This window comes from Gymnogyps californianus, chromosome 9 (genome assembly GCF_018139145.2).
Source record: "Gymnogyps californianus isolate 813 chromosome 9, ASM1813914v2, whole genome shotgun sequence".
In the NCBI taxonomy this organism is placed as follows: Eukaryota; Metazoa; Chordata; class Aves; order Accipitriformes; family Cathartidae; genus Gymnogyps; species Gymnogyps californianus.
This window is the reverse complement of record NC_059479.1, coordinates 15,017,712-15,031,912: the sequence shown is the minus strand read 5'-3', so window position 1 is coordinate 15,031,912 and position 14,201 is coordinate 15,017,712. Positions and strand designations below refer to the sequence as shown.

General features: G+C 37.9%; 1 protein-coding gene across 1 annotated transcript; it reads right to left on the bottom strand.

Moving 5' to 3' along the window:
* Positions 1-482: 482 nt before the first annotated feature.
* On the bottom strand, positions 483-10,398 carry FMR1NB (FMR1 neighbor). Its single transcript, XM_050902023.1, has 5 exons — positions 10,329-10,398; positions 8,232-8,345; positions 6,523-6,660; positions 3,702-3,798; positions 483-585 (listed from the first exon to the last, which is right to left on the bottom strand). Exons 1-5 carry the CDS (start codon positions 10,396-10,398, stop codon positions 483-485), a joined length of 522 nt encoding a protein of 173 aa, XP_050757980.1.
* Between the last annotated feature and the right edge of the window lie 3,803 nt (positions 10,399-14,201).

The following is a 14,201-nucleotide window of genomic DNA, read 5'->3' as shown; positions in this document are numbered from 1 at the left end:
ACGTGGAGCTATGTGAACATGTCAGCTGTAAAACACCCCTATCCATACAGAAGGACCGATTTCTCAGTGCCTGTAAATGGATCCGCATCCCCTGAAAGCAGCAAAACCTTACTTTGCTTTTCCACTTTCCCATGCAACAGTTTACACATGGGATAAGGAACACTGAAGTGGCAAAGGACTTAAACCTAGGACTGTAATATTGTCCATGGCTTGCTCTGCTGTCATTTAGCATCCCAGGACAGCAATCAAATTCTTGCAGACTCATTACTTCTCCCACAACAGAAATGGAAGGTGATGCCTGGCAAACAGAGCCTTTTGACAAAGTCTACTGGACTGGGAAGCAACAGGCATTTAGTACTGCATATGTTTAGTATTCTATACAGAACTGATATAAAATAACAATCCTAAACTGAAAGAACAAAAGAATAGTCCAAGATTAGTTTACCTTTTTTTTTGTTCTTATGGTCCTTAGAGTCTTTAAGTCAATCCAGTAAAAGGCCATAAGTGTCTTCACCATGTGCTCTTTTCTTCCACACAATTTGCTCTACTTTTTTGTTTGCCTTTCGTAAAGGATTGACACATTGACTGCAACATATTAAAACAACAGCTGAAATTGCTTGACTTCCAAAGAAGGAATTTAGAGAAGATCACCTAGACTTTAGCCGTGAAATCCTAGCTCCAGAGAAAAAAAACCCGCAAAGCTACAGTTGATTTCAGGGGCCATCACAAGATTTCGTCACTAGAACATAGACAGATTAAGGCTAGGAAAAGCATTTCCATAAGCTTTTCCCATCTCCTACATTTTCTTCATGAATTTCAACTCACCTTCTGATTCATATAATGCAACCATGACCAGAAATTTCCCCAGTAACTAGTCAACCAAATTCTATGGCCTGCTTCCCACAGCTGTACTAGGAATTCAGCAGAAGGAAATGAAGACTTTTCTAATTCTTACTCTGTTTTTAAAACCTACACAATATTGTTCAAATATAGCACTAGTTAAGTGCACCTGTATTTTCCTAACCTTTAGTGTCTTAACCTACCCATCATTGCATGTGGTTGTTAATGAAGACTAACAAAACTGAGAGAAATAAGATAGGATAGCACAGTTGTGGACATAGCAAAAGCATCAGAGAACACAGCTCCAGAAGAGAGATATTATGTTGATAGCACACAAGAGAAACTGGCAATTATCAGGGAACAGGCACACACAGATTCTGCTTCCTGCATGAAAAATTCCATTGGAAGGAGACAAATACGGAGTTCATCAGTGGGGATGCGGAAGTAACAAAGCCTCACTGACTCGGGAAATTACCAGTGCTGATCAAGTGTGGCAAGGGGAGGAGTACTCGGCTCCCTCTGTCAGTTTTACAGGAATTCCATGCTCCTACTTGTTCTTAGTCTGGCCATATTATGGAATTACCTCTGCTGCCCTACTCCTGGGCATCTCTTGACAAACCTAGCTACATAGCATAAGTGCCTGCAAAAGCTTTCCAGGGCCAGTCACCCAGGTTTGGTGTCTCTCTCTCTTTTTTTTTTTTTTAATATAAATACAGACTCCCATGGGAAACCTTGGAATTTGCTCTAGAAGAGGCACAGTAGAACTAATCAATTATCCCAAATTTCATCAGCACAAGCCCTCTTATTTTCTGATAACTCTAGAGAACAATTTTACTTTTATGCGCGTCTATTGCAGCACAGTTTTGGCATTGTACATAGGACCCTCTCAACAATGACTGTGCAACGTTGAAAACAAAGGAATTTCCATCCGGAGAGAAGGTTTTAGGCTCATTAAAGGAATGCTTTTCAAAGCCGTATCCTCTATCAATTGTCTCTAAAACTGGTAAAACTCAAAGTTACTACATTATAGGATTGCTCCTTTCCTAGAACTCAAATATATGATGTTGGAAATTAAAACCACTTAGCATCTGGTTAATCACTGCATTAAAAAACAAAGCAAAAAACAAGTCATAGCAGAACAGCAATATTCCTAGTTTCACTGGCTATGAAAAAACACAGAAATGATCATTTAAACATTAATGTGAATTCTCTCAAAACGAACACACATTAATTCATTTTCCAGAAAATTTATGATAATTTCATGTTAATTCTTTGCCTCCTGTTTTCAGAGTCACTGATGACTCAGTGCAGCTATCTGTATGCTGAACATCAGCTGTTGAGCACAGTGTAAGATGTAATGTGGAGATTTTCACAGCAGGTTTTATCTAAATGTGGAACTCCATAGCAAATAGCCATCTGCTAAGCAGCCACATTAGTAAAGTCTATGTGTGTGTGTACGTGCATGTATATGATCCCACACAGACTACTAATATCTTAGTAAAACAAAAGTTTAACACTTGGGGGGAAAAAAGATCTTCACAAAAAAGACATTTCTGTCATATTAACCAAGCTATAGCATTAGCCATTCAATGTGAACTATCACCTTAGAAAAATAAAGCACAGTTACATTAATACATTCCATCTAGTTTAACGATTTTGATGTTGTGGAGCTTACATTTTCCCATTATCATAAGAACATACACACATGCCAAAACTCTCTTCAGAATACCAAACGCTAAACTGCTTGCTTGCATAGCACTCACAGGCTGTAATGTGCCCTATACGTTAAAAAAACCACACTGCACATTAGAAGCACTACAGATAATTAATTCGCTTTTCTCCAAGCACACTCCCAGCCCATCTCTCTCACTCTACTCAGGCCTACTACTTTGTTCTTTCCTTCTGTGTCTTACTGCATAACGCTACGTCTATCCCACACAGACACATTTTTCATTTCTTCCCTATTATCTTTCAGATAATTCATTCCTGCTTGCACATGTTGTTTCCTGCGCAGCAGTCAATTGTTTACCATAGGCAACGTCACTCTTCTGTAGAAGTGCTTTCAAAGGCAGTGGTAAAAGAACCATTTTTGTCTCCCTTTTCCCTGTGATTTTTGAGAACTAAGGCAAGTGGCAGGAAGTTTTCTCACTTGTTTCTGTTTAAACTTATGTTATAAAGTGAAATTAACTTTTCCTCAGAACTTTCCTTTTCTTTTTTATGGATGTTCTGGGTTTTCTTTGCACTCAGGACACATTTGCCACCTTTTTTGCTCACAACTGGCAGTTGTTGTTGTTGCCTTCCTGCCAAAGACAAGAATGGAAACCAAGTTCCTTGAACATATATGGATATACTAGCCTTTGGTGGGGAGCAGGGGCAGAAAGTGGGGGAAGATAACTGGAGAGCCAAGGGAGCAAAGGCCTGGTCTTCCATACCTCAGCATACTGGCCCAGGCGAGGATCTGTTTCCTGCAGAGCTGAACTCACGTTCAGGCACCACTGCTCAAGCCCCATGCAGAGCTTTATGTGCAGACTTCTTTTCTAACCTGCAGGCAGCATGCCTTCGTGTTTTACATGCAACTTCCCAAGCAAGGGAAGTAAGATTAAGTCCAAGTCCTTTATAACTGGGTCTTTAGAAAGAGTACTGGGGCATTAATAAACCTTTTTTCCTTAAGCCAAATTGAGTCTCTGTTTTATGTAGCTTCAAAACAGGAGGACTAATTTTTTTACATTTGCACATTAGTTTCTTGCCTTTTTTTCCAGTCTTTTCTCCCCTCACTGACTTCAAACATGCCAGTTGTCCATATTTTCTACATTTAGAAGCAGTACATCATAAACTTGGTCTGGTCATACTCTAACGCTTACCTTCTCTGCAAAAAAGCACAGAAACAGAATGGTAGACACCCCAAAATCAAAAATCCTCCTGCCACAAGGACAAGCAGTCGAAATGTCAGTTGCATATCTGTAGAGTCAGCAGAAGTTTGCATTAGTTATGAATCATTCCGGGATATATATTGAGGTATAGATGACAGAGATTAGCCTCTCAGACAGACATGTATGTGTCTCAGCCAGTAACACAACGGAAAAAAGTAGGTGCTGGAAATGAGCTCAGATGAGAAAGACCAAGTCTCAAATTTGACCTGAGTTCGAATAGCCCAAGCGTTTGGCTAGTTTCAGAAGCAACTGGGGTTTGAGTGAGCCCAGGGCATGGGGGGGGGAATCAAAATCCTTTAGAAGCTTCTTTAAGAATGGAGACAAAACCATGCAAATACTATTTACCTATTTCAGTTCATAACTTCTGCAGCATTTTCTTAAAGCTTTTTTCTTAAATTTTATTCCTACTGAAACAAACACAAAACTCCCAGATAAGAACCATTCAAGTACGCAGCCTGTGGCCATCTCACAGAAACGCAAGTGCCATGAGTCTAATATCTGCTAAGTGCTTCTATTTTGTCAACAGATTGCTACGAGGCAAACAGCATGTGCTCCCAGGGCAGTAAGTGTTTGTATTTTCTTTGAACATATGTTGTACATCCAGGAGCATTCAAGTAGCTAATTAATCTATGAACAAATAATTCTGTAAAATAGTCAGCCCTTGATATTTACGTCCAAACAATAAAAGCTTAACTGGAATGAGGAATCAAGCAGTCACAGCTGAATAAGCATATTTAATTTTAACATTTGCTTGAGTATATGTCCTAAAAATGAGCAGAAGAGCTATAATTTTCACTGCACAGCTTTTCTTCTTGCTATAGTGAAGTGTCTTTTATACATAATACAAAGGCCCAAGTGGGGAATTAATATTATGAAAACATTTTATTTCTGCAGTATGCCCCTAACTAACAAACAGATTCTGATGGCCTCACGCTGAATGGTACTTTCTTCTATCAAAAGTTATCTAGCTAGCAGTAATTACAGCTGCCCTAGCACTGGAATGTGGAGCTGCTCAACTACAAGAAAAATTTCAAAGTTTGATCCTGACCTCTGCTTGCTTCTGAGCAAGCACAAACAAGCAGAAAGTAAATTCATGTTAGCTTACAAGTATTCCCTTGGGGTTTCATATCTGTATTGAGTCAGCTCTTCCTGAAAATTGGATAGCATCTCTGAAATCAACGGAGGTACGCTGAATTATATCAGGAAGACCTAAACCATTAAGTTCTAGATTATGGTTTCTTTTTACTAACGTAACATCCATGTTTGGCAAGATTGCCTGTGTCCGAGAACTCTTCCTGCCTAATTGCTGGTGAAAAAAAGGATACAATATAACAGCAATTGCTGTGTTAGAAAAAACATGGTAATATTTGGCTCTGCTCCTACTTAAGTCTATGATGAATCTCCAAATACCACTCTAATATCTTGACCATGAGGTACACATCTAGTGTCAGGGCATGAAGCAAAGGGCACAAATTAAGATGCAAAATTCCATCTGAACATAAGTTGGTTTGTTGTTGGTTTTTTTTTTTAAACAGTAAACACTGGAACAGGTTGCCCAGAGAGGCTGTGGAGTCTCTGTTCTCAAAACATATTCAAAACTTGACTGGACACAGCCCTGGGAAACCTGTTGTAGCTGACCCTGCTTGAGCAGGAAGGATTGGACTATATGTTCTTGAGAGGTCCCTTCCACACCCAATAATTCTGTGTCTAATAAAAAGCCTCTAACTTTTTTGCATTTTTCAGTGTGTTGAAGCAACTTCACCATGAAAAGCAACAACGGTTTCTACAAAGCTGTACAAACAGAAAAAAAGTTATGACAAAAATCAAGATTTGAGACAACCGTTTTAGTAAAGCAGAGATTACCATAGAGTTATGTGCAAAGGTAGGATGTACAAAAATAATTTGCTGCGTTCTTTCGTGAGAGAGAAAAAAAAAGTCATGCACACCAAGTCTATGCTCAAAGAAAAAAAGGAAGGTAAAATACTATGTTAAGGCTAGAATTTGAAAACACAGAACCACAGAAATCTTGGTTGCATGAGACTTCTGCAGATCACATACACTAACCTTCTTCCTGAAGCAAGGCTACCACCACCATGAGGTCAAGTAAGTTGTGTCTTTGTCTAGCCAAGTCTTGAAAACCCCCAAGGCTGGTGACTCCACCACCTTTCTGCTGACTTGTTCTAGAGTTGCACTACTTTCCTAATGAATTTTTTTTCCCTAATGTCCGAGCTAAATTTCCCAAGCATCAATTAGTGGCAATTCCCACTTGTTATATCATCTGGTTCTACCAAGAAGAATTTGTGGCACCCTCATCTTAGTAACTGCCCTTCTAAACAGGCTTCAGTAGCTATTAAATAACCAATTAGCCTCCTCTTCACCAGATTAAATACATCCAGTACCTTCACCTTTTCTTCACAGCACTTTCACAGAGTCACTACTACTTTGGATTAAACCCCCCTTCCCACAAATAAAGCCTTCACTCCATTCTTTGTACTAACATATGTGACTGCATTTATTTCTATCACATCACTTGTTCTTTGCTTGTGCTGGGCTTGACAAGATATCCAGACAATTCTTTATCAATTAATCGTTTTCTGTATTAATATATATGCAGAAATAAATGCAAGCTTACACTTACTTTGAAGAGAGTGGTGACCCGAAAAACTAAAGGAAGAAACAGAAATGAAAATCGCATTGTCTGACCAGAAGCAGCATTTGGCTATAAGGCAGTAATCTACAGAAGTACACTTACTGTCTTTAAACGGCATGTAACATTTCAGTTCATGGCTGGTTTTGGAAGGACAACATTTATTTTCCAAGCATTCAGTTGTGTTAAGGCCCTCTCCTACACGACAAGGAATTAAGGTTTGTTCATCTTTGTGACGGCATGCTTTAAAAAAAGAAATAATATGTAAGATCTCTATTCTAGGAGCAATGCTCAAGTATAGGGAAGTTATCATTTTGGCATCCCTAGTACGTTTTAGGTAGGTTTTCTGCCAGAAAACAGTACCATTGAGGTTCATGTATGTTCTTTCACAAAAACTAATCAATCTTTATATTAAAATTAACAGAAAAGCTAAAATCATGTCATACAAAATCTTACATAATTTGCTTTGTTTCAGTAAGAAACATTTACAAAACTGAATCTAAACACCATTGCACCACTTTTTTTGTACTTAGGTTTGTAAAGTAAGTGGGAAAGACAAACTAAATTTTCTGACTGGACTGTTTTTAATTAAAAAAAGAAAACAGAAATTTAAGACTTTTTTTTTTTTGAAGGGCCCAGCATAGAATATATTGCAACTAACCATCTCACTGTTTCGCACTAATTGCATGTCTCTACAAGCAGCTGAAAATCAGCTGATAGGAACAAAACCCCAAGATATCCAATCCAGTTATTGAACAAAATATTTAAGCAATTTTTAAAATTTGCTATTTAATTACAGATTTATTGATAACCATGAGATCCTCTGTAGGAAGGGCTTAAATGTAAAAGATAGTTATACATAGTAGATGTCTCTATATATTTAATTCCTGTAAAACTTGGTGTCACATCCCTTATGTGACACTTTCACAGCAGCTGCAAAGTATCATCTGGTTCCAACAACACTCCCAAGACTGGCTGCATTGTCAGTCTCATGTTTATCACAGACATTACTGGTAGCCAAAGTCAGTTTATTAAATAGGGGATCAGGCACCTCACAAGACCTCTGTGTTTACTTAGGGCTAGGTGGTAGTAATAGCAGTGGAGGTACACTGATATTAAGGTAATGCAGAAACATACTAAGTGAAAAGTGGTATTTCTGCTTGTCCTTTCAATTTGCCTGTGATCTAATTATGGAAGCAGGCTTGCAATTTTTGTACATGTCAAGCCCTTTCTGTATTCATAGATATTATCTTTCTCATTGGTATCAGCAAATTAGCATTGCTATTTCCTTCTCAATAGTTTTATGAAATAACGTAGTTCTTGTCATTTAACTTCAGCAGTCCAAAAGGTGAGTGGTTCAGTCTAAGCTAATGGCCCCGGAGCCTTCCCTAGCCAGTAGAAGCGGGACACACACTACTGTGGGGCAAAATCCTTCTCTCACTTAGGATGTGCCAAATCTTTCTTTTCTTCCGATGCATACATGGGAAGACTAGAAAACTAGCTCAGATCAGATACAAGGAAGCTAGGCAAGGTGGATCCTATGCCGAACTGTCCAGCATTTCTAGCACAATCACATCACTGACGATGAAGGGTTTTGTAGGAGGGTAGTAACACAGCGGCAGCAAATTCATGATTGTTCCAAAGGGGCGTTTAACAATACCATTTTGAAGAGATCTAGTGAGTTTTACAGTATCAGACTGAGGGTTTTAAATACACTAGATGCTGACAGGGAGGGGTGGGAGGGTGGCCTGGAAGTGAGGCAGAAGGGAAAAGGGAAGAGAGAAACAATGCTGCAGTGATGAAGTGACACTTACTCACTGGCCTGAAGAAGCTTACGAGAGCTTCATATGCATCTTTCAGTTTCATGTTAAGTTTGCTGGGTGCCACTTCACTTTTTTCTAAAACATGCTGAGTTGGTGGCGCAAAACCTGAAAGCTCATAATGATTAGCTCATTACCATCAAAATATCCGTAATTAATTAAATGCAATGACATTTTCATACTGATTATCTTTCATTCTGAAGGCATTTATAGTCATTATGAATTGTGACTACTGATGGCTAGCAAGGTTAAGCATAGATGTCCTTCTGTTGTATTCACTTACATTACTTCAAATTGCTTCATGAACCACAATGAGTGAAGAACTAAAGCTGTGAAATTTAAATTAAAGAATCCATTCACGCGGAAATTGTCAAGATAAAAAGCCCTACTGCTCACCTATAAGGTGCAGGTTACATGAAAACTCTGTGTTGTATCTATAGATGTATTTCTCTTATGTATGCAAGAAGAACTTTCAGCCTTTTTAGATAAAGATCAGACCCCAACTGAAACACAGAAACATGGTGAAAGGCAGCTTTATCAGACACAACCAAATATGCATCTATCCCAACATCTTGTTTCAGACAGTGACCTACAGCAGTCGTGTAGAAAAGAGCAAAACATCCCTGAATATAGAAGTACTGGAGTACTTTCCCAATTGGGACTTCTCGATCACCTTTCATTTACACTACTCCAAAAAATGTGGCATCAGTAAACCTTGCTGCCTCACTACATCTCTTTTTCATTAAACCAAAAGTGCAGATCACAGTGGGACTCCACTGGCAATCAACCACTCCACAATGGGGGTGGTGGGGTGGTGGTGTAGAAATCCACTATTCCTATTTGCTTGCCTTTTTTCTCTCCATATGAGAAACTCAGACCATCACAACTTTAATAGCTTTCAGTGATGGAGTTTATTGAAAGCCGTTTCATGGTTTTATAGTTCCTTGTGATCAGAAGTGAGATCACAGCCTAACCAAAAACTAAGGTATTGAACAACTTCAGTCTTTTGGATGATTCTTCAGCTAGCAGCATCAGGAGCATAAATTCTCTAGCTGTCCTCAGGCACAACTTGCCTCTTCTGTGCCACACAGAACTCCCTTGGGAAAAAGAAGCATCAGAGTAGGGAGAATTGAACTTATGTCAAGATAGAGAATCTGAAACTAACCTATAACAGAAATGTGACCAGCAAAGTTCACACTAACAGTTATGTCATGGTCCCCCTCCCTGCCAGTAATCAAGACAGAAGAACAGAAAATTTTAAATATTTTGTAATGATTTCACAGGAAGTTCATGAGATGAGGCATCCAACAATCAGTTTGGTAAGAATTATCTGAAAATATGACCATGGTTGTCCTACACATTACTCTCTCATATGAGTTTAAAGAGACACAAGCTATATAACATAGGTTTAACGGGCACTGCCGATCAATATAAGCTGTATCACGTACTTAGGAATCACATTTATATCTCCATTAGAGCTCACACATACACACCCCAGAAAAATCTTTTTGCCCTTTTTTTTTTTTTGAAGACAGAACGACTTCCTCATCTAGATATTGCAGAAGCATTTGACAATGACACTTGCAGCAAGAAGATTAATGTGTGGGCTGATCCTTTACACACGTCAGACAACCAAATTTAACTTCTGGTGTGAGAGCAAGTTATCAGCCAAAAATCTTTGCTAACTATTTTGAGCCACCTGCTGTGGTAAGCAAATACATCAAATCTCAACAGATTATAAGAACACCTTTAACTGTACGCTGGAAAAAAAAGTCAAAATGGGGAAAAACCAGAAGAATCTATAATCAAAGGTAAAATAAAAGCAAGATACACTGCCAGGGATGAAACAAGCAGCATGTGTTTCTCGTACAGATGCACAAAGACGGAAATGGGAACTACAGTTGGGGGATAAAACATTTTGCTGTATTTAAGTGTCAGGACTGATCATTCCCAGCTGGAGTAATTAACGGTTTGTAATATTTTTCACTATTTTTCAATCATTACCAAGACAACAAAATTGTAAACTTAACTTCTTGATAGTAAAAGTACTTTCTTCTTCTATGAAAATGCTTTTCTCCTTGCAATACTCACTTGAATTGATGCTATAAAGCAGTATCAGTACCACATAGTTCCACGCTAGATGCGTGCCAATTAGCAGCATTACTGCAATAAAACCAACAGTAATTATAGGTATGTGGTTATGCATTAAAAAATTATTGATCTTAAACTTCCTATCTATGGATTAGAACAAGCATGACAGCAGATTTCTGCACAGAGCAGGACTGCCTTTTTTTTTTTTTTGCAATAAGGAGGCCAAACCCAGTAAAAATTTTTTTTTTTTTTTTTTGCAATAAGTGATTTTGAAGAAATTACTCATTTAAAAGAGAGCTTAAAGGGAGGCATCTTGTTAAGAGACTAGCCAAAAAATGATCTCTCTGAAGTGTCCCAGAGCTGGACACCTGACACCTTAAAAAAAAAAAGATCACTTTTGGCTAAAAATGTTAATCCAGGTTTAATGAACAGGATTCAGGACTGAAGAACTAAAAATTGTTGGAAGCTTACAACTGAATGCTAGTTTAGCTTGTTGAATTCTTCAGTCTTTTCAAACTCAGGGTGTATGAGATGCTTTGGGTGAAAAAAAATTTAAAAAGGTGGTACAAAATGATATTATGAAGAAAAATGCTTTTAGAAATCCCCAAGTCATTCATAGTAATTTAACAGCAGGTTTAAGCTGGGTTTTCATCTCCAACCAACCCCTGAAGATTGCCTTGCCAGATGCTATATTTCACTTTGCCTGCTGCTCCTGTTGTTACCCTAAAAAGGTCTTTTTCAATTATTACCATATATATTTAGTTAAGACAGCTTAAACCTAGAGATTATTTTGTTAATATTGGTAAGGGAGGAGAACCCCATTTTCTGAAGTGCTATACAGGGAAAAGAAAGATTGCATTTTACACAGGTATTGGCCTTTGAAGGGTCTGCTCTCTCTGCACTCCTGCTGCTAATGAGGAAAGCTTTCCTGCAGTTACCTGTAGAGTAATACACAAACACATTCTGTCCCACATAGAAACTTTGCTTTGGTAGTTAAATGTGAAATTATTTCTTAAAAGGACAGGAATCATGTTTTCCAAGATACCTATTAAAATCTGATGCCATCCAGGACAAACTGGGAAGAGGAAAGCACTTCCTGGGAAAAGGAAAACAAGGGAGATGGAGACAGTTCTAGTTTTCCCCATTACATACTTCTATTGCTGTCTTCTCTGCTACTGTTGGAACAGGAAGACCACAGCTATCCAGAGTACAGCAACTACAGACTCGTTACGCACAACGACGTAGAATCAAAGCTCATCATAATGGGTTCCCTGTTACCATGATGCAGCTCCGAATAAACAGTACAGATGTGATAAACGCATCAACAGAGGGGCCAGAAAAAAGCTGCACACGTGGTTTGAAAAAAAATCAGCCTGCCCCCAAGATTGTTACAAAGCCTCTAATTCACTAAGTTAAAAGCAAGTTTATGCTATTACCAATCATGCTTCAGTGTGCAACACAGGAACACCACCTAATTGTGCAGACCAGCTAACAGCTACCTCAGGACATCAAAATACACTCCTCTCAAAACAGACAAAGTTTGGTTAGAGTGCTTAAGTTAGAGCTTCCCAATAATCCATTAAATGTGAATTAATTAGGTAACAGGATCATCCCGTAGGTTCACCAAATATCTGCACACTTGAAGCAAAAGCACAGTCTGACACAAATCTTTCTTAGACATTTCCATTCCTTTTATTTAGGAAAGGCTCTTTGAATAACTAGGAACAGTGTTTTAAAAAAATACAGAAACCTAAAGTAAACACAGATGCCCCAAAATCAGCAGTTCTCCGAACAGTTGAGCTGCCTAAAGCAGTTCGTTATGTTTTTTTAAAAAAAAAAAGTATGCTACAACAGCCATCTGAACAGACAAGTGATCTTGAAAAGTTATATATTCACATGCAAATGTTGTGGGATTTTTTTTTCATTTCAGTTAATTGAGTAATGAGTTTAAAGGGTGACTCTCTTTAACCTAATTTGTATGCAGCATTAGCTTGCTAATATAAGCAACAATATACAGTACCCTCAATTTCATTGTTTCATTCTATACACAAACTAGACACTCTCAATAGTACCAATGAGGAGACATTTAAAATGTCTAATACAGAACAAACATTCTTCATTTTCTGAAGCATATGATTTCACACGCAGTTAAGATTTTCCACGTTGATTTCTCTCAGTGCGATGCATTTCTGATGCACAAATATGGAACTTTTCAGACTGCTAAGAATCTGAGAAAGTTGCCCCCACATTTTATGTTGACTACTTTATTGATTTTCTTTTTATTAAACTTAGGACTGTTGATTCTCCTTGCTGTAACTGTAGTCTATACCTAAGGCTCAACCTGAGTCCGCTAGCCAAAAAGGCACCTCCAATACCCCAAACCATCCCAAACAATTCTTTGTTATACCATTTCTGCAACAGTAGAGTTCCTAGTCATTTATACAGACTACATCCATGGGATTTTTTTTTTTTCCTTTAAATTAACTGCTTTTATTGGGAACCAGTTTCTCATATTCAGTGCAAAAGTGTAAGAAAAAGTCTTGTCCTATTGAACCCTCAGCAGAAACACAAAACAATCATCTATGATTGTTGCTCTTTTTTATTATCCACTTCCATACAGCACTCAAAGCACACAAAAATTACTACTTTGAAGCCTATTGTAAAGAAATTTTTAAACAATGTAGAAAAGTAATAGTGGCAACTAATTCATATTCATGGTTCAGTAGCAATTATTTATCTCCATCATGAATTGCTCAAGATGGATGATCTTCATAACCATGAAAGCGGGAGTGACAGATGTGGTATACATCTAAAAAAATTGTTAGGAGTAGAAAAAAGATTCATCCCCTGATGCAGGCAAAAGATCCACTGGTTGCTGCGAGAGACTCATACTGCTGAAAAGAGCTCTTGTTGTAAATCTAACCCTTTCAATGGTGAAAACAGCATAAAAATGTGATGTGAAAGCTGCACTGCACTTAAGCCTAGTGAAACTCTGGCAAGGAGAACCTTGCAGATCAAACTGGAATCTATTCAGAACACTTAACTCAGAAGAACTAACCTCACTTTTCATAACGTATAGAAAGCTGTCTTACACTGTTAAGGTATTAAAAGTTCTTCCAGTCACCCTGATTTTCATGGATGTGAATATGGCTGAAAAAGACTCTGACTAGCGCCTTTTAGGATGAAAACCTAAGTATTGTTAAGTTCAAGTGGATGACGAACAAGTTTATTAAGCACTATTATGGAAACTACATCAAGCCTTGTCACTTTAAAAAAAATTCTTTAAAGTAGCCACCAGAACCAGTATCAACATCTCCCCTCACCCCTCAATACAGGTATTCCACTACAAGTCTTACTGTTTCTGGAAATAGACAAAATCTTTAACAATACACAGGATTTAAAAAAAAAAAAAAAAAAATCTGAGACCCACCTTTCCTCTTGCAGATTAATACAGAATGCCACTTACCAGAACCATACAGCAGGGTTCCTGAAGTGACTGAGGAATACTCACTAGAAGCTAATTAATCTATTCCCTTTTAATATTCAATCCTGAAGGGTTTTGCAGAGAAACATACTGCAGTTCAGGAAAATAAGTTAACTTTCACAATAAGTGCTCCTACGAACAACGCAGATTCTACACTCAGTATCATACTCGCAGTACTTCATTTCTGGATTGCTGAAAGAAAGCATGGTACACAGTATTTGACATTAGAGACGCAAAGGGCTGAAAAAGCCCATCTATAACTAAGTAATTTAAATAATTTCTGTACTCAAGAAACTAAACTTATTTTACTTCTTGAACTCATGAATGCTCATAGAGGGATTTTTATCTGTTTCAGAAAAGCTGTATAAAAAGACTTTTTTCCTTGATAA